This window comes from Oncorhynchus masou, chromosome 17 (genome assembly GCF_036934945.1).
Source record: "Oncorhynchus masou masou isolate Uvic2021 chromosome 17, UVic_Omas_1.1, whole genome shotgun sequence".
In the NCBI taxonomy this organism is placed as follows: domain Eukaryota; kingdom Metazoa; phylum Chordata; class Actinopteri; order Salmoniformes; family Salmonidae; genus Oncorhynchus; species Oncorhynchus masou.
In genome coordinates, this window is record NC_088228.1 from 28262838 (window position 1) to 28282493 (window position 19656).

The 19656-nt window shown below is 46.9% G+C and overlaps 1 protein-coding gene across 1 annotated transcript in view; it reads left to right on the top strand.

Annotated features, from left to right (window-relative positions):
* Positions 1 to 19396, top strand: part of LOC135558798 (PH domain leucine-rich repeat protein phosphatase 1-like) — a 95290-nt gene extending 75894 nt beyond the window's left edge. Inside the window, exons 5-17 of the mRNA XM_064992933.1 lie at positions 1839 to 1985; positions 2983 to 3210; positions 6049 to 6251; positions 6695 to 6755; positions 6891 to 6986; positions 10603 to 10758; positions 11081 to 11281; positions 11408 to 11570; positions 11696 to 11826; positions 11965 to 12078; positions 12371 to 12565; positions 12674 to 12902; positions 16835 to 19396. Coding sequence (XP_064849005.1) covers positions 1839 to 1985; positions 2983 to 3210; positions 6049 to 6251; positions 6695 to 6755; positions 6891 to 6986; positions 10603 to 10758; positions 11081 to 11281; positions 11408 to 11570; positions 11696 to 11826; positions 11965 to 12078; positions 12371 to 12565; positions 12674 to 12902; positions 16835 to 18121 — 3211 coding nt within the window. The 3' untranslated portion in view covers positions 18122 to 19396. The remainder of the gene's footprint in view (positions 1 to 1838; positions 1986 to 2982; positions 3211 to 6048; positions 6252 to 6694; positions 6756 to 6890; positions 6987 to 10602; positions 10759 to 11080; positions 11282 to 11407; positions 11571 to 11695; positions 11827 to 11964; positions 12079 to 12370; positions 12566 to 12673; positions 12903 to 16834) is intronic.
* The last annotated feature ends 260 nt before the right edge of the window (positions 19397 to 19656 follow it).

The window sequence follows — 19656 nt, forward strand, 5'->3', positions numbered from 1 at the left end:
ACCACCATTTCTCGCATAATTAATTTTACCGACACAAAAAGATCCCACCTTGTCTAGCGTTATTTTGTTTTGCCGACATTTTGAAAGTCTACGGGCAAACGTTCTGTTTCCATCAGGCCTGCTGTGACATTTCATATCCGACATGTACTTTTCTCGCATCAAAAGGTTGGATGGGAACCTGGTTTGTCTCCCGTTTTGTTTCCCTATAAACACTGGGTGTCCTTCACATCACGGCATCTGACTATTTAGTATTTTTCCAAGTGGTGTCCCTCCTCTCTTTCTCCCCCTCCCTACCTCCCTCTTACTTTCTCTCTCTCTCTCTCTCTCTCTCTCTCTCTCTCTCTCTCTCTCTCTCTCTCTCTCTCTCTCTCTCTCTTTTAGTCAGCATTGTAAATATGAAAATACACGGGGTCAAAGGTTTAAACATATGCACGAAACCAGATCCAGCCCCTCCCTGTGTGATGACCTTTGTAACAGAGCATTGCATTATGGGATTAGAGGAGGGGCTAGGTATCCTACACACCTGATTGCCCATATTTGATTGGCACATCACTCTCTAGAGCTAATCTAGCTAATCTGGCTAATCTGGGGGAGGGGGGGGGGGGCAGATAGAGAGATGCAGCGAGATGGAGAGCGGGAGAGGAAGAAAGAGGGGAGCAGAGAGGGAGGGGGTGTATGTGTGGTATTCGTCAGCAGATTTGAGCAGGTGATCTACAGGAGCACAGGGTTGTCCTGGCCTCCTTGTCTCGTTCAGCTCCTACAGGAGGACGCCTCCCTCCCTACCTGAGCTGGAATTAAATGGCCTTGCAAATTAATAGCCCTGTCATCTAGCTTCCCTTTTTCTAATAACACATGATGAAGGGGCTAAACTGGCTGTGTGTGTGTGTGTGTGTGTGTGTGTGTGTGTGTGTGTGTGTGTGTGTGTGTGTGTGTGTGTGTGTGTGTGTGTGTGTGTGTGTGTGTGTGTGTGTGTGTGTGTGTGTGTGTGTGTGTGTGTGTGTGCGCGTGTGTACGCGTGATCGATTCAAAGCATTGCCAGGCTAAAAGGCGGCAGACTTGTTTGTGAGGTTATCAGCTTTGATGCTAACATGGCAATCGGCCCAGGAGTGGTGGGGCCGTGTGCCATCCCCTCTCTCTCCTGTCCTCTTTCCCCTGTAAGGGTGACTTGACTGAAGGTCACTGCTGAACCATAGGACACGAAGCCAAATGCCACGAGCCTCTGGTGTTGCTACTGACAACACACACACTGCCTGTTTCCTCTACATGACAATCTATTTGTATTTTCATTTCGACTGTTGTCAGACCACTGACATTGCTAACTCCGCAATATCACAGATGTGTGATATTTAACATTTTACCACAGTATGACAGAGGAACGGAAAAGGTCAGAGAATGTCCCATAGTCTTTTGACGCTTGTTTTAAACTTTGGGAGCATTCTAACAGAGTGCAGTTACTCTTATAACAGTGTGGTTACCTGGGCACAGCAGCACACTACTCTTGAACCAACAAACTACATAATACATATTATAAACTGGCTGGTTCGAGCCCTAAATGCTGATTGGCTGAAAGCCCCATGGTATATCAGACCGTATACCATGGGTATGACAAAACTTGTATTTTTGCTGCTCTAATTACTTTGGTAGCCAGTTTATAATGGCAATGAGGCTCCTCTGGGGTTTACCAACATACCACGGCGGCTAAGGGTATATTGCATGATGCCTACGAACAGCCCTTAGTCATGGTATATTGACCATATACCACATCTCCTCGGGCCTTGCTTAAATATACTGCTCACAACCTCTCTCTCTCTTCTCCCTCTTCTCCCTCTCTCTGCCAGGTTCTCTCGTCTGCGTAGCCTCAACCTGTCTAATAACCAGCTGGGTCAGTTCCCCATGGCCATCTGTGACATCCCCACCCTCACCGAGGTCAACCTCAGCTGTAACTATCTGACCAACGTGGGCCAAGCTGTGGGATCCATGACCAAGTAAGAACCAGAAAGTGTCGAGGGGTCAATGGCACCCTATCAAGGTCCACAGTATGAGTGATAAAACCTAGCGGTCAAAACAGGGAAATGGTTCCAATCGTTTTTCCACCATTCATATTTCCGATAAGGGGTAAGCCTACACGAAACACAGCCCTTATTTGAAGGGTTTCTAAAAAATCCCCTATGACCGCTAGGGTATTATGACACCACCACAGTAGGGCTCTATTCCCTGTATCGTGTACTACACCCCCCCCCGTAGTGCACGTCATAGGAAATAGGGTGCCATTTGGGATGCATGCGAGGGGTCAATGGGCGTATAGAGAGGGACAGAGAGGTCGAAGGTCGCTCTTAACCACAGTCCTAGGATCAGGTGACCTCACTTGCGACCCTAACCATCAACATGAAGCACCGGCGGTTAGTGTTAGGTTCTATCCACCTTCTCCAGGCACAGGAGACCATTGGATAAGTTCTATGTTTAACATTTCAGATGATTGTCTGACGAGCTGATGGTAGCCTGAAGTGAATGCAGGCTGAGCCGATAGGAAAACTGATAGTAGTAGACGTGCGGTGATACTTTAGGACGGGAGAGAGAAGCTGTGATGAGGCGATGTCTGCTTTCTCGCAGCGGCAGTAGCTGAGCACCTCTCCTCTCGTCTAATGGAAGGATCTGGAATGCAGCCTGTGAATTCCTCAGTATGCTCACCGAGCCTCATTGCTACTACTGCCACCTCCTGGTTGTAGACGGAAAGACCTTAGTATCAGAATGTGGAGAATGACTTGAAAAAGGGACTCGTCTGTTTGTAATGTAGCTCTTAACCACGCATTAGACAGGGATTCTTAAAATAACAGAGAAATGTCAGTGTGTTTTTTCACACAAAGTTAAAATGCTGTCTTCTCACATCATGCTCACCCTCTCTCTCTCTCTCTCTCTATTTCTCTCTCTCCCTCTCTCTCTCTCTCTCTCTCTCTCTCTCTCTCTCTCTCTCTCTTTCTTCAGCCTGCAGACGTTTCTCCTAGACGGTAACTGTCTGAGTGAGTTACCCAGTGAGCTGGGTTCACTCCAGAGACTGGGCTACCTGGGCCTGTCCTTCAACCAGTTTACCCACGTGCCCCAGGTGTTAGAGCGTCTGGCGTCCATGGAGAGGCTGTGTATGGCCGGCAACAGCCTGGACACGCTGGTGCTGCAGAGCTTCAGACTGCTCCGAGTCAAACACCTCGACCTACGGTACACAGATAGACAGATATAGATAGACAGATAGCTAGACGGATGGACAGACAGAGAGAGGAACGGGCAGACAAGCTCGATTCAGATCCTATCTGCAGCTCGTGATTCAGAAACATTTTGTAATCCAGTCAGAGTATCCTCATTGCAGGCAGACGTCAAGCTTTGCACCCAGGCCATTTTTTTACCCCATTGCTTGTACAGTAATGGCAGATGCATGCAACTCGTTCACCAAATGAACGCCATGCGTGTTTTGTCCATTCTTATGATCTGAACACAGCCTACACCTAGTCGTAATCACGTCTAGACACCTGGCGGGAAACATTCGGTACATGTGTAGACACATCGTTGCCGGCCGGACACGTTTGACTGGATTTGTCTCTCGATTGCAAAACTCAAACAGTGAAAGGAAACTACACTAAACTGTATGGAACAGAATCAGGCTAAACAGAAAGTCAGCAGGGAACAGAATCAGGCTAAACAGAAAGTAGGCAGGGAACAGAATCAGGCTAAACAGAAAGTCGTCAGGGAACAGAATCAGGCTAAACAGAAAGTCGGCAGGGAACAGAACCAGGTTAAACAGAAAGTTGGCAATGAACAGAACCAGGCATCAACAGAAAGGCAGATGGAACCAGGCTAAACAGAGAATCAGATGGAACCAGGCATCAACAGAAAGGCAGATGGAACCAGGCTAAACAGAGAATCAGATGGAACCAGGTTAAACAGAGAATCAGCATGGAACAGAACCAGGCTAAACAGAGAATCGGCATGGAACAGAACCAGGCTAAACAGAAAGTCGGTAGGGAACAGAATCAGGCTAAACAGAAAGTTGTCAGGGAACAGAACCAGGCTAAACAGAATGTCAGCAGGGAACAGAACCAGGCTAAACAGAAAGTTGGCAATGAACAGAACCAGGCATCAACAGAAAGGCAGATGGAACCAGGCTAAACAGAGAATCAGATGGAACCAGGCTAAACAGAGAATCAGCATGGAACAGAACCAGGCTAAACAGAGAATCGGCATGGAACAGAACCAGGCTAAACAGAGAATCGGCATGGAACAGAACCAGGCTAAATAGAGAATCAGCATGGAACAGAACCAGGCTAAACAGAGAATCGGCATGGAACAGAACCAGGCTAAACAGAAAGTCGGTAGGGAAAAGAATCAGGCTAAACAGAAAGTCGTCAGGGAACAGAACCAGGCTAAACAGAATGTCAGCAGGGAACAGAACCAGGCTAAACAGAAAGTTGGCAATGAACAGAACCAGGCATCAACAGAAAGGCAGATGGAACCAGGCTAAACAGAGAATCAGCATGGAACAGAACCAGGCTAAACAGAGAATCGGCATGGAACAGAACCAGGCTAAACAGAGAATCGGCATGGAACAGAACCAGGCTAAACAGAGAATCAGCATGGAACAGAACCAGGCTAAACAGATAATCAGCATGGAACAGAACCAGGCTAAACAGACAGTCGGCATGGAACAGAACAAGGCTAAACAGAGAATCGGCATGGAACAGAACCAGGCTAAACAGACAGTCAGCATAGAAGAGAACCAGGCTAAACAGAGAATCAGCATGGAACAGAACCAGGCTAAACAGAAAATCAGCATGGAACAGAACCAGGCTAAACAGAAAATCAGCATGGAACAGAACCAGGCTAAACAGAGAATCGGCATGGAACAGAACCAGGCTAAACGGACAGTCAGCATGGAACAGAACCAGGCTAAACAGAGAGTCAGATGGAACAGAACCAGGCTAAACAGAGAATCAGCATGGAACAGAACCGGGCTTAACAGAGAATCAGCATGGAACAGAACCAGGCTAAACAGAGAATCAGCATGGAACAGAACCAGGCTAAACAGACAGTCAGCATGGAACAGAACCAGGCTAAACAGAATCAGCATGGAACAGAACCAGGCTAAACAGAATCAGCATGGAACAGAACCAGGCTAAACAGACACTCAGCATGGAACAGAACCAGACTAAACAGAGAATCAGCATGGAACAGAACCAGGCTAAACAGACAGTCAGCATGGAACAGAACCAGACTAAACAGAGAATCAGCATGGAACAGAACCAGGCTAAACAGACAGTCAGCATGGAACGTCACGTAATCATTACTAGACCGATGTCCTCCCTGCTTGGGAAAGAGCAGGCTTTGAGTGACTTAGCGTTATTTGTCAAGTTAATACATCACTCCTGTCACGACGATGGGACATTCACTGAAGTGTCTCTGTCATATTGTCAAGCCCAGGACCAAAGATCACATGTAATTGTAGCTAGAGATGAATACGGTGCGGCCTGTTTTTTTTGTCGGTCGGTGCGGCTTTTTCCAGTCTTTTACAGAAATAAGTAGAAATGTGTTGAGTGTCAAGTCATTTAGCACGTAAAGCTGTTAATGAGTAACCCCGATGGTGCGCATTGAACCTTTATTTAACTAGGCAAGTCAGTTAAGAGCTCATTCTTATTTACAATGATGGCCTACACCGGCCAAACCCGGACGACGCTGGGCCAATTGTGCAGCGCCCTATGGGACTCCCAATCACGGCCGGATGTGATTCAGCCTGGATTCGAACCAGGGACTGTTGTGTTGCCTCTTGCAGATACAGTGCCTTAGACCGCCGTGCCACTCGGGAAGGATTGTAGATATTGAATCAATGTGTTAGTTTCAAGTAAAATCAAATTTGATTTCAAATTCCCCTTTGTTGACAACTCCAACAACAACAAAAATCAATCCATACAGACATTGATCTTGATCTGATGGATAATTAGGCTACGGCCCATACTGCCTACTGTCCAATTATGCATGACCTCTAACCTCTGCCCTCTGTGCCATCAGGCTGAATAAGATCCGGGTGGTGGTTCCAGACGAGCCAGACCTGCTGAGGCACGTGACCCAGCTGGATGTGCGTGACAACGGGCTGGAGGAGCTGGATGCCTCCCTGTTCCCACGCCTGGAGGTCCTCCACTGTGAGAGGAACCACATCGCCACCCTCAAGGTCAAGGGCTCCGTGCTCAAAGCCGTCTACGCACAGAACAACGGTGGGTCTGCGTCCCCAGTTAGAGTCCATCGATGCCTGCTGTGCTCGTAAAGACGTAGGAGGGTGACGTTGCCCCTAGACGTTGCCCCTAGACGCTTTTCCACGCTAATGGTTAAGGCTGAGATTGGCGATAGGTGAAACGAACGCCACCGGCCGCCCCAGGTGAATGGGTTCATCCTTTTTGTTTTGAGGAAGTGAGCATCCAGCGTCGTTGTAAAGAAGTGTAACTGCTGTTCTATTGCACGTGCAGGGAGACAAAAACCAGCATTCGCTGTTAGAAGTAGCGTCTTTGTCGTTGTGATATCGCAAACGGACGCGGGGAGAGCCTACCGCGTCTGGAATGCGTTCTCAGTCTCTGTCACCACCTAGCTACAGCATCTGCTTCCATTCGTCACGTCACACCCCGCGTCGGTGGTTTAATGCTCTCTGTGTTCCCTTCTATAGAACTACGGGAGCTGGAGGTCAGCCCAGTGCCCTCCACACTCACCTACATGGACATCTCCAGGTGAGGCCGACAACTTCCCTTCAACACTCAACATTGCAGACAATACTGTGCGGACACTCTCTGAAACGTAGCATACTCACAAAGCCTCTTCCAACCTGACCTCTCCTCTCCCCCTCTCTCTCTCTCTCTCTGTAGGAATCGCATGGAGGCCGTCCCAGAGTGGCTGTGTGAGATTAAGAAACTAGAAGTTCTGGACATTAGCCACAACCTCGTTACTGAGCTCCCAGCACGGTCAGTTTTTCTTCCTCTCTCGCTCTCTCTTGCTCTCTCTGAATTCAATTCAATTCAAAGGGCTTTATTGACATGGGAAGCATTGCCAAATGTAAATCTCTCTCTCTATCTAACGCCAGTCTCTCTCTCTATCATCTCTATCTATGGTCTCTCTCTCTCTATCTACAGTCTTTATCTATGGTCTCTCTCTCTCTCTTTATCCACGGTCTCCCTGCCTATCTATCTCTAGCTACGATCAGTCTCTCTCCCAATGGCTCAATAGTTTTTCAACCAGGAAAAGCCCGAGTCTCTTTTTCAAAGGAGACCTGGCCAAGAAGACAGTGACCACACATACATTACAGAAAGAAAACATACAACAATACGGTACAATACAACAACATGATCCAGACTTTTTTTTTAAAAGCATTCACACTCCTCTGTAACAGAGTCTCCCATCAAAATGTTAATTTATTCAGTGGCACTAACATATCTAGATGAAGCATGAGTTGTAGACTATTCCATGCCTCTGACGCACAAAACGAGAAGGCACTGCCATAGCTGCAGTGGTGGTGCTGTGCCCCGATCTAAAGCCAGACTCCACCCCTCTCAGTATGTTCTTTTCAATTAAGACGTTGAGTTCTGTGAGTTCACTCGGGGATTCATAGACTTTGGCCAGGATAGGGAGTTTAGAGATAGGACCATAGTTATTAGCATCTGAGGGATCTCTACCCCCAGCAGCGGGAGGACGTAAGCTGATTTCCAAATGCTGGGTATTGAATTGGTCAAGAGACTCAAGTTGAAAATGTGAGCCACAGGTTCAGTAATAATACCAGCTACTATCTTTTAGAGGGAGGGGATCCAGGTTGTCTGGACCTGCAGACTTTTTAGTTTCTATTCCTTTTAGAGCTTTATAGACCTCAGCATAAGACACAGGCTCAAGGTTAAAATGGTTCACATGAGGGCCTATATCATAGTTGACTATAACAGAGCTGACATTAGAGCCCTGGGCCCCACCATTATCAAAAACTGAACGAGCAGATATGAAGTGCTTGTTAAAAACTCCTACAATATCGGCTTCATCCTTCACTTCATTAGAATCCATCATTAAATGGTCAGGAAGGCCAGAGGAGGCATTAGAACCTGACACTGACTCGATTAACGTCCAGAACTTGGTAGGGTTGTTTAGGTTCTCTGTGACTGCATTTAAATAGTCATCTGATTTGGACTTCCTGGTCAATCCTGTGCATTTGTTTCTTAGCACTCTGAAGGAGGCCCAGTCAACAGGAGCATTTATATGCCTTAGCCTGAGCCGAAGAGACATTTCTCTTTCTAATTAATTGTCACGTGCGCTCGCTCCCTCTCCGGCCTCTAGTCACCAGGCTGCTGATTGTTGCGCACACCTGTCCCCATTTCCACTGTCGTCAGCGCCTAATGACAATCACCTGGACTTCATCCCCTCCTTGATTACCTGCGCTGTTTATGTCACTCCCTTTGGTTCCTTCATCAGGCGTTAATGTTTCCGTTTCTTGTCTGTGTGCTGTTAGCGTTTCTTGTTTTGTGTTATGTTCCGTTGATGTATTAAATATTCACTCCCTGTACTTGCTGCCCCGACTCTCAGCCCACATCGTTATATTCATTCCTCCAAGTTATCAGGAAACCAGGAAATTGTCCCTTCCACTGGTTCTGAATTTCTTCACAGGGGCAGGCTTATCACAAATGGACACAAATTTCACATAGAAATAGTCCCAGGCAGTGTCAACATGGGGAATCAGACTTACTCTGTCATTATTATGGCACAGATCATGTAAGAACGCCTGCTCATCAAACGGTCTAAAATGTCTTTAAAGAATATAAACCGGGGTTTGGCTTTGGTCATTTTTTGTATTTCTAACACAAGCTATTGCACAGTGATCACTGACATCATTACAGAGTATCCCAGTCCATGTGCGTCTGCGAGGGGTATCCGTTAGAAGGATGTCCAACAGGATACTGTACAATCCCGCTCTGTATTCTCCAAATGGCTCGTTCTCAACACGCCTTTCCTTCGTAACCACTGATAAGTCGAAAGACTGGACGGGTTTTCACCATGTGTATTCCAGCTCTCATGTCCTGCCAGATCAGTGATCGTGGAGGGAAGGACACAAGGAACGGGGGGAAAAAGGAAGCTAGTTTGGACTGTTGAGACTCAGCCAGTAGTCTCATTTAGTCCCTCTGGACACTTCATCTTATGCCTGTGTGCCCTGCTCATGGACAGACTTCTGTCCCCAACTAAGCGTCATGAATCAACCAGATCATTGTGAATCAACCAGATCATTGTGAATCAACCAGATCGTCGTGAATCGACCAGATCGTCATGAATCAGTCAGATCGTCATGAATCAGTCAGATCATCACGAATCAGCCAGCTCATCATGAATCAGCCAGATCATCACGAATCAGTCAGATCATCATGAATCAACCAGATCATCATGAATCAACCAGATCATCATGAATCAACCAGATCATGAATCAACCAGATCATCATGAATCAACCAGATAGCCTTTCATCACCATCCCATCCTTTCTCTTTTTATATCCCCTCTCTAGTTCACTTCAGATGCTCCTTCCTTCCTACCTTCCTTCTGTCTTTCTCACCGTATTATTCTCTCTTTCTTGTTCTTGCCCCACTCTTTCTTTCTCTTTCTCACACCATCTCTCACTCTCTCTTTCTTGTTCTTGCCCCACTCTTTCTTTCTCTTTCTCACGCCATCTCTCTCTTTCTTGTTCTTGCCCCACTCTTTCTTTCTCACGCCATCTCTCTCTCTCTTTCTTGTTCTTGCCCCACTCTTTCTTTCTCACGCCATCTCTCTCTCTTTCTTTCTTGTTCTTGCCCCACTCTTTCTTTCTCTTTCTCACACCATCTCTCTCTCTCTTTCTTGTTCTTGCCCCACTCTTTCTTTCTCTTTCTCACGCCATCTCTCTCTCGCTCCATCTCACTCTATCTCCCTCTCTTTCTCGCTCTATCCCCTATCTCCCTCTGCAGATCTATATTTTACTCAGGAAGTGTCAGAATGACGAATCTTAGCTGCAGGCTCCACTAGAGGTGCTGATATGTTCTGTTTTCGTGTCTTCATCCCTTCCCCACCCCCATCCCATGCCTTCTGTTACGACCCAGTTTAGACGCACATCACGCGCACGGAAACGCATGCACACACCGCCCCAGTAGACCAGCTGCACTGTGACAGTGTGTCTGTGTGTCTTCGTAAGCACAGAAGGTCTTTTATCTGCGTTAAGCACGAGCCACATGTCGGTTTATCGCCAATTCCCTCAACGTACGTGCCTTCTTTCTGACGATTTATTGGTGCATCTTTTACAAGCATACTTTCCGTGTCTCCACGCCTTTGTCTTCACTGATCTGAACACACAGACTAAGCGAAGGTAATAGGAAGGCCTTTTCTTTCACCTGTCCCGCTCTTAACTTCTTTGTCAGTACAGTTGGAGAGGGGGCGAGGAAGCCACTTGAGACAATTGAGATGCAGCCCCTGTTTCTCTCCCTGTCTTACTCTGACCATTGAGATGCAGCCCATGTCCCACCCACTGTGACTGTGATGTCGTTACTGGTTTGACGCTGACGTCTCTCCACTCCCCCCTACTGGCAGGTTGCTGTGTAGCAGCAGCCTGAGGAAGCTGAGTGCAGGACACAACCACCTGCAGAAGCTGCCTGAGAGAGTAGAGCGCCCACTACTGGAGGTGTTGGATGTACAACACAACCAGCTGGCAGAGCTGCCCTGCAACCTCTTCCTCAAATCTGACAGGTAACACAACATTATGAACATGTATTACATATAGGATGGTAAACGTACAATGAGTATGATTACATGGTAGCGAATGAAACTCGGTGTGAATAAAAGTAAATGAATGATATGCCTGTAGTGTTGAGAAAGTACAATCTGTGTTGTTTGTATCAATATAACAGCATGATGACAAGAGGTGTCCTTTTAGTTATTACCCCAGTTATTTACTCGTTAATCTAAGTTATTACACCTGTTAATACAAGTTATTACACGCTATTTCTTTCCCTGCTAAAGTACGTCTAATGGTTGAAAGACTGACATTCGAGCTCACTTCCTGTTTCAGTTTACGCTGCCTGAATGCCTCAGCCAATAAGCTGGAGCACCTGCCTCCCTCCAGCCTATCAGAGGAGAGCAACAGTGTCCTACAGGAACTGTACCTCACCAACAACCGTCTGACTGATAAGTGTGTTCCCTTGCTGACGGGACACACACACCTCAGAGTACTACACATGGCCTACAACTACCTGCACACCTTCCCTGCCAGGTGAGTGGATGTAGGCTACATCACACACACACGTACCAAATAACTGCTTCTTTGTCTACCTCACAATACAGTTCACTGTCTCTTATACACACATGCTCACTGACTCTCCCTTTTCCTTCACTGTAGTAAAATGGCCAAGCTGGAGGAGCTGGAGGAGCTGGACCTGAGTGGGAACAGGCTGAAGACGGTGCCCACCACCATCATGAACCTCAGACGCATGCACACACTCATCGCCCACTCCAACACCATAGAGGTCTTCCCCGAGGTCATGCAGCTTATGGAGATGAAGGTAAGTGTGTCGCGCATGCATATGCATATGCGTGTGTGTGTGTGTGTGTGTGTGTGTGTGTGTGTGTGTGTGTGTGTGTGTGTGTGTGTGTGCGCGCGCGTTAACCCTCTCCTGTCTCTCCTCAGTGTGTAGATCTGAGCTGTAATGAGCTGAGTGAGATCAGCCTGCCTGAGAACCTGCCTCCTAAACTGCAGGAGCTGGACCTGACAGGCAACCCTCGTCTCAACCTGGACCACAACACCCTGGAACATCTCAAGTGAGTCGTCTATTAGTGTGGACAAGTTGTGATTTGTAAAGATGGAATCAAATTGAATTCTTTATTCGTTTGTCTATGTATCTGTATTCCTGCACTGTGATCGTTTCGATAAGTTTCCTTCTCTCCTCTTCGTTGCAGTAACATTCGCTGCTTCCGCATCGACCCGCCCCCGACCTTCTCAGCCAATGAGGCGTCGGGTGGGCCGGCTGTGTGGAGTCATGGTTACACAGAGGCCTCGGGCGTCAAGAACAAGTGAGTAACGTGTTACGCTACACTACACTACAGGACACAGCCACATCACGTGTGAATCAAATGGACCACCATGGGAGAGCTTTCAAAACACTAGCAAAGTTACCATGGTGACTGAGACGAATACATCAGTCATTGAGGTCAATTGGGGGGTGGGCAGTAGAGATAGTCTGGGTGGGTGTATGCACAAGTCCATCTGTCCGTGTGTGAGGGAGAGACCCAGTGCCATGGGAGCTACAGTATGTGCTAATATGTGCATATCATTAACATTTTGCGTGTGTGTGTGTGTTTCCAGGCTGTGTGTGGCCGCCCTGTCGGTGAACAGTTTCTGTGGTAGTCGTGAGGCCCTGTATGGAGTGTTTGATGGAGACAAGAATGTGGAAGTGCCCTACCTGCTGCAGTGTACCATGAACGACGTGCTGGCCGAAGAGCTACACAAGACCAAGAGTGAAGAAGAACATATGACCAACACTTTCCTCGTCATGCAGAGGTATGTGTGGAACACACACACAGAGAGAGAGAGAGAGAGTCATACACCTTCACGTTTAGACAGTATCAGATAGTCAACCGTCTCCTTTTCTCTCTGTCTGTGCCACAGGAAACTGGGTACGGCAGGGCAGAAGCTGGGTGGCTCGGCAGCCCTGTGCCACATCAGACACGACCCCACCGACCCAGGCGGCTGCTTCACCCTCACCGCTGCCAACGTAGGCAAGTGCCAGGCCATCCTGTGTCGCGACGGCAAACCTCTGCCCCTCTCCCTGCTGCACAGCGTAGGCCTGGAGGAAGAGTACCGACGCATCAGACAACACAACGCCATCATCACTGAGGTACACAGGGAGGGGTGTGTGGAGGGGGAGGAGAGGTTGAGTGTATTATGCGTGTTGTGTGGGGGTGTGTTGTAAGAGGCTGTTAATTTAAATGAAATAGTAACTGATATTATAGCTTGTGATGCACATCAATTCCATTTCACTTTAAATTCTATAACCCCCAAGGTTATACAGGGCTCCACATCCAGGTACTTTTTCACACCAGGCCAGTAGCAACAGAAAGCTTATTGCCCGAATGAAAGAAATGCTGGCCCGGGTCAAGATCTGACAGTAAAGCGAATGATGCGTATATAATTTCAATTAGAAAGTGATTTTATATTTCATTTGAGCTGGGCAGGAAACCTATACTCTACATGGTTCATACAGACGTGACTTTTTCAAGCACTTTAATTATAATTTTCAATGACCCGCATTGTATATTTAATTGTTGTAATAGACGATAGAAAAAAACGAACCATTACCATTCTACATTTTTAATAGGCCTTCCCTTTAATAGGCCTTCCCTTTAATAGGCCTTTCCCATTGCCATTATGCATTGCCATTCATATTGTTTTTACATTCTAAAATATCTCAGAATAATGTGGGCATTGCCTGACTAAATACACCACATGTACCGATAGTCCCCGGTACGTGCTGATGAAGTCTGTCCAGGTGGTAGCTCGTCAGTCTAGCCATTTGAGATGTCGTGCTGCCCATAATAAGCACACGTGCTTCTTTAACCGAAATGTCGGGAAAGAAATAAAAGCGCTCATTAGAAACGAATCAGAAATGAAATCACGGAATAATTATATTGGAGCGGTAGAACTTCTAAATCGGCTTGCCTACCGCAAAGTCAAGGACTTTTCAAGGACCAAATGCCTTGATTTCATCCATTGCATGATGACTGATTTATCGCAAATATTGAACCAAGACTTCTGGTTTGTATAGCCATTCTTTTACTGCTAGATATCATAACTCAGAGCATCTTTCTTAACCAGTGGTGATGTAAATCTTGGTGAGGCAAACTAGAAAATATATATTTTTGATGCATGCCAGCAAAGCCACTACACAACAAAATACACTAAACAAGACATTCATTGCTCTATAACGGTGACAAACGGTGCCCACAAACCGTTATGGCCTACATAAAGCTGTCCCAACAGAAGAGCTTTCTTTTCAGCACCATGGAGTGGATCCTCACCACCGCTACACCTGGCTATCAGCGGAGCCTTGTCTAGCACCGAAACAGTTCATTCAGCCTCAAGCAGACAATGAAAGCGCTTACAATATTCAATGATGACATTTCTCTAAAACAGGCTATAGGCTACAGGTGCACCACCAAGTCAGAACAGTAGGCTAAGTTATGAGGGTGGAAAGTGACCAAATTATTAGGGTGAGGCACATGGGCTACTAACAGCTTACTACACAACATACACATTACTTTCATGGCTACAGTTCCCGACTTGGCTACAGTTCCCGACTTGGCTACAGTTCCCGACTTGGCTACAGTTCCCGACTTGGCTACAGTTCCCGACTTGCCTACAGTTCCCGACTTGGCTACAGTTCCCGACTTGGCTACAGTTCCCGACTTGGCTACAGTTCCCGACTTGGCTACAGTTTCCGACTTGGCTACAGTTCCCGACTTGGCTACAGTTCCCGACTTGGCTACAGTTCCCGACTTGGCTACAGTTCCCGACTTGGCTACAGTTCCCGACTTGGCTACAGTTCCCGACTTGGCTACAGTTTCCGACTTGGCTACAGTTCCCGACTTGGCTACAGTTCCCGACTTGGCTACAGTTCCCGACTTGGCTACAGTTCCCGACTTGGCTACAGTTTCCGACTTGGCTACAGTTCCCGACTTGGCTACAGTTCCCGACTTGCCTACAGTTCCCGACTTGGCTACAGTTTCCGACTTGGCTACAGTTCCCGACTTGGCTACAGTTCCCGACTTGGCTACAGTTCCTGATTTGGAATTCCAAGTTGGATGGACTGTTCAATATTATTTTCTGTGTTCTCCCAGTAGTAGATATTTCCAAGTTCTCTTGAATTCACTGAAGTCTGAGATTTCCCAGTTCCAAGTTTCCAGTTGTTTTGACCGTGGTAGAAGTCATGCTGGATTGACAGCATGGCCAATGTATTCAACCTTTAACAATTGGATACCACGAAACTGTGGAGAAAAAGTGGGTAAAACAGTTTAAAAGTGTAAAAAACATTTCCGTTCAACACCATGGGCGAGAGAGAGGTTACGATCTTGTCTCATCACTGCAACGCCACTACGGACTCTGCAAAGGTCGAGAGACAAGCCACACTGCTTCTTGACACACTGCTCGCGTAACCCGGAAGCCAGCAGCACCAATGTGTCAGAGGAAACACCGTCGAACTGACAACCAAAGTCAGCTTGCAGGCGCCCGACTCCCCACAAGGAGTCGCTAGAGCACAATGAGACAAGGAAATCCCTTCCGGCTAAACCCTCCTCTAACCCGGACGACACTCGGCCAATTGTGCGCCATCCGCCGTCCAATGGGTCTCCCAGTCACGGCCGGCTGTGACACAGCCTGGGATCGAACCCGAGGCAGCTGTCGTGCCTCAGCACTCATTGTTAAATTTGCAACTTCCAACTTGTTGTGTAATGGCCGATGGCCGATGAGCACTGATACATTTTATCTATAATTCTTCAAGGATTGAAAAGGATTTGCCAGTACATTGTCGACTTGATTTATGATGACTGCTTGTCTAGCTTGCTAGCTAAGATTTTGAAAGTATGATGTTGACATGATCTGTCCAATCAAAGCAACTGTAGATATAACGTGATTTGACATCATCTTATCTGTGGCCAATGACCTTGAGCCTTTTTGGATGGGCACTTCTTATCTAAGTCTATGGCAGCACCCAAGGGACATGAATTTTCAAGCTCTACCAGTAGATTTTTGTGTCTCCATGAGTGATAGAACATTGAGCCAATCACGGCACAAGTAGAGAACATTACCAACCCCTACGCTCTGTATTTTCTGCTGGCTGCCCCACCACCACAGAAAGAACTGAGCTAGGCTGAAACCCCTGCGTTTTGGAGAGGCCAACCTCAAGAAAGCAATAAAGAGACCATGTTTGTATGCAGCTTTATTAACTCAATGATGTATTTATTTTACATTGTTTGCAAACTGATATGTGACACATACAAAACAGGGACACAAAAACATGTATGTATACAGTACCAGTCAAAAGTGGGACACACCTACTCATTCCAGGGTTTTTCTTTACTTCTACTAAGTTCTACACTGTAGAATAGTGAAGAAATCAAAACTATGAAATAACACATATAGAATAATGTCGTAAACAAATATTTTTAAACAAATCCAAATAAATTTTATATTTGAGATTCTTCAAAATAGCCACACTTTGCCTTGATGACAGCTTTGCGCACTCTTAGCATTCTCTCAACCAGCTTCATGAGGTAGTCACCTGGAATGCATTTCAATTAACAGGTGTGCCTTGTTAAAAGTTAACTTGTGGAATTTCTTTCCTTCTTAATGTGTTTGAACCAATCAGTTGTGTTGTGACAAGGTAGGGGGGTATACAGAAGATAGCCCTATTTGGTAAAATACCAAGTCCATATTATGGCAAGAACAGCTCAAATAAGCAAAGAGAAATGACAGTCCATCATTACTTTAACACATGATGAACTTTGAACATTTCTTTTAGTCCTAATAATGTGCCTCTGTACGCCTATGTAAATATTCCATTAAAAATCAGCCGTTTCCAGCTACAATAGTCATTTACAACATTAACAATGTCTACACTGTATTTCTGATCAATTTGATGTTATTTTAATGCACACAAAATGTGCTTTTGTTTCAAAAACAATGTGTGTATGTTTCTCAGAGGGGTTGGGATAAAGCAGAAGAGAAGTTTCTATTGAACAATAAAGTCATCATCTTCTTCCTCTAACCCTCTAGGACAACAAGGTGAATGGAGTGACAGACTCCACCCGCATCATGGGCTACTCCTTCCTGTACCCTGCGGTGATCCCACGGCCCTACGTCTCCAAGGTAACCCTCACCCCGCAGGACGAGTTCTTCATCCTGGGCAGCCGGGGATTGTGGGATTCTCTGTCGCAGTCGGAGGCGGTGGAGGCTGTTCGTAACGTCCCAGACGGCCTGGCTGCAGCCAAGAAGCTGTGTACGCTGGCCCAGGGCTACGGCTGCACTGACAGTCTCTGTGCCGTGGTGGTCCAGCTTTCTGTGAGCGAGGACTGCTGCTCCTGCTGCTGCAGCGACGCTCCCCAGCCGCCCCCCAGCCCCGGCCTGGGCGGCTACCCCTCCTCGGGGGGTTCGTCGATAAAGGAGCGGCCCTCAGGGGACGGCTCCCTCCCGGTCCCTCCGTCGTCTTGTAGCGAGATAAGCAGTGAGATCAGTACTAGTGAGATGAGCAGCGAGGTGGGATCCACAGCCTCCTCTGACGAGCCTCCCCAGAGCTCCCTGGTGCTGTTGCATGAACAGCCCCACCACCACCAGCTCCACCTGCACCACCAGGCCAACCAGCTCTCCCTCCAGGCCCAGCACGCCGCCCAGCCCTGCCCATACCCTCACCCAGGCTCAGAGCTCCCTGCCCGGGGCTGCTGTTCACTCCACCCTGCCTGTCTGAGCGGCTCCTTCCAGAGGCAGCTGTCCAGTGCCACCTTCTCCAGCGCGCTGTCTGACAACGGGCTGGACAGTGAGGATGAGGAGCCCATCGCCGGGGTCTTCTCCAACGGGAGCAGAGTGGAGGTGGAGGCCGACATCCACTGCCTTAGGGCTGAGGCCTCTTCATCATCATCATCATCCGGATGGGAACGCCTGCTGGCTTCTCCTCCACCTCCTCCACCCTGCACCCCGGAACCACTGGAGGAAGGGGTGGAGCTGACCTTGGGGGAGGCGGAGACAAGGGAGCAGAGAGAGGAGGGCTGGTCAGTGGGGTCTGGCAGAAAGGGTGATGATGGGAAGACCCTGGGCAAGAGGAGGGGAAATGGCTCCGTGGCCCCTCAGGAGAGGAGCCACAACCTGATCGAGGTGGCAGCAGACGCCCCTTCTAAGAAGGGCGGAGGGTACTTCACAGCCCCCGCCCAGCCCGACCCAGACGACCAGTTCATCATCCCTCCAGAGCTGGAGGAGGAAGTCAAGGAGATCATGAAGCAGCATCAGCAGAAACAACAGAAAGCACCTAGCCCCAACCAGCCTGCAGACTACTACGACACACCCCTCTGAGCAGACACACCCCCCTACTGCAGTCTACTACAACCCTCCACTATGTTACTGCAGACTACTAGGACACACCCCTGATAAATCCCTACAGTGGATAATCCCTACAGAATCTGCAGACTAGCTGAGTAACCTATGTATCTGAAAAACAGCACCTTGTTGAGCAGTCAACAGACTACAAGCGCTCAACCCGTTCCTGAGACCACATCACTGGAGTACCATGCACTGTAACCTGCTCCACCCCTTTCCCCAAAATGGCCTATAGGATAGGACATGCAAATGAGACCTTTAAGATAGCCGAACCCTATAGGGTATCCTACTTATGGACACACCTTTTATGGTCCAAAGTAGTTCCACTACTACTCAGACTATACTGGATGTTGTTTTTACATTAGACAATAAACCTCTGAGTACCAATGTCATCAACACTAGTCTCTCTGCAATAGGGTTAGCCAACCACAACACAGTTCATATGGATAATATGATTACAGTTTTTTTGTTTTTTACTTACCCTATCGTTTAATGTGAAGAAAATTAAGTCACTTTTTAAAAATTAAACACGGAGACACAATCTTATTATCAATGAAATACATTTGAAATGGTACACACCAATATTAACACGCTTAACCTTTGTAGATAGGGCACTTAATGATACTGTGTTTTTTCAGTAAATCCTGGCTCTTGGCCTGTAAAAAGGCATAGAAATTTTTGTAGAAATTTGAAAGACTAACTCCTAGGAGTTGCATACTCTTTATGGTGACCTAGTCACTTTTACTAATCTTCTCTGAGAGAAATTGTGATTTCTTTTTTTTTTCAATGATTGTAAATAAGAGAAATGTATGCTGATGCTTTTAAAGGAACTGTGTGCCCATATGTCTGTGGATGGATTTAGTGGTGTGGAGGGGGTGTGGGTCAGACCAGATTTAGCCATTATGAAGAGCTCACTTTCCTTTCTCTCCTAGACATACATACAGAGATATGCTCAATGCACACACACACACACAGTTATACAGTACAAGCACACACAGTTCACAGTGGTTCTTCTCTTTCAGTTCTGTCTTATATCTTGGTTATAGTCAGCAGTCCCGCTAGTGTGCTCACAACACACACACACAGTAGAATACATACACACAGTATTCCGTCCTACCTCCCTCCTAACTGTTATCACCAGCATGACTGTGTCCAGTTCAGTAATGCAAACAAATTCTATATCCACATGGAAAGTAAACCACACAAATGTTCCTGTCTTTGGTATAATAAATCTTACATTTGTGAATATAAGCTTCCTTGTTCTGGTGGTATTTGTATATTTTTGGGTCAAAATTCAAATTCTTTCTTCCGTGTGTGTGTGTGTCTGATATTTTCAATGTACGGTCCTTTTTGTGTTTTTCAGATGCAAATGTCACGTTAATATAAACGAACAGCCAGAAATGCTGCTAGTAGCACTCAATTAGACTTTATAACGCATTACATATTATCAAGACATGCAGGATAATAATCTCTTTGTTGTGTGGCTGTCGTACAGTTTGAGTATGTACACA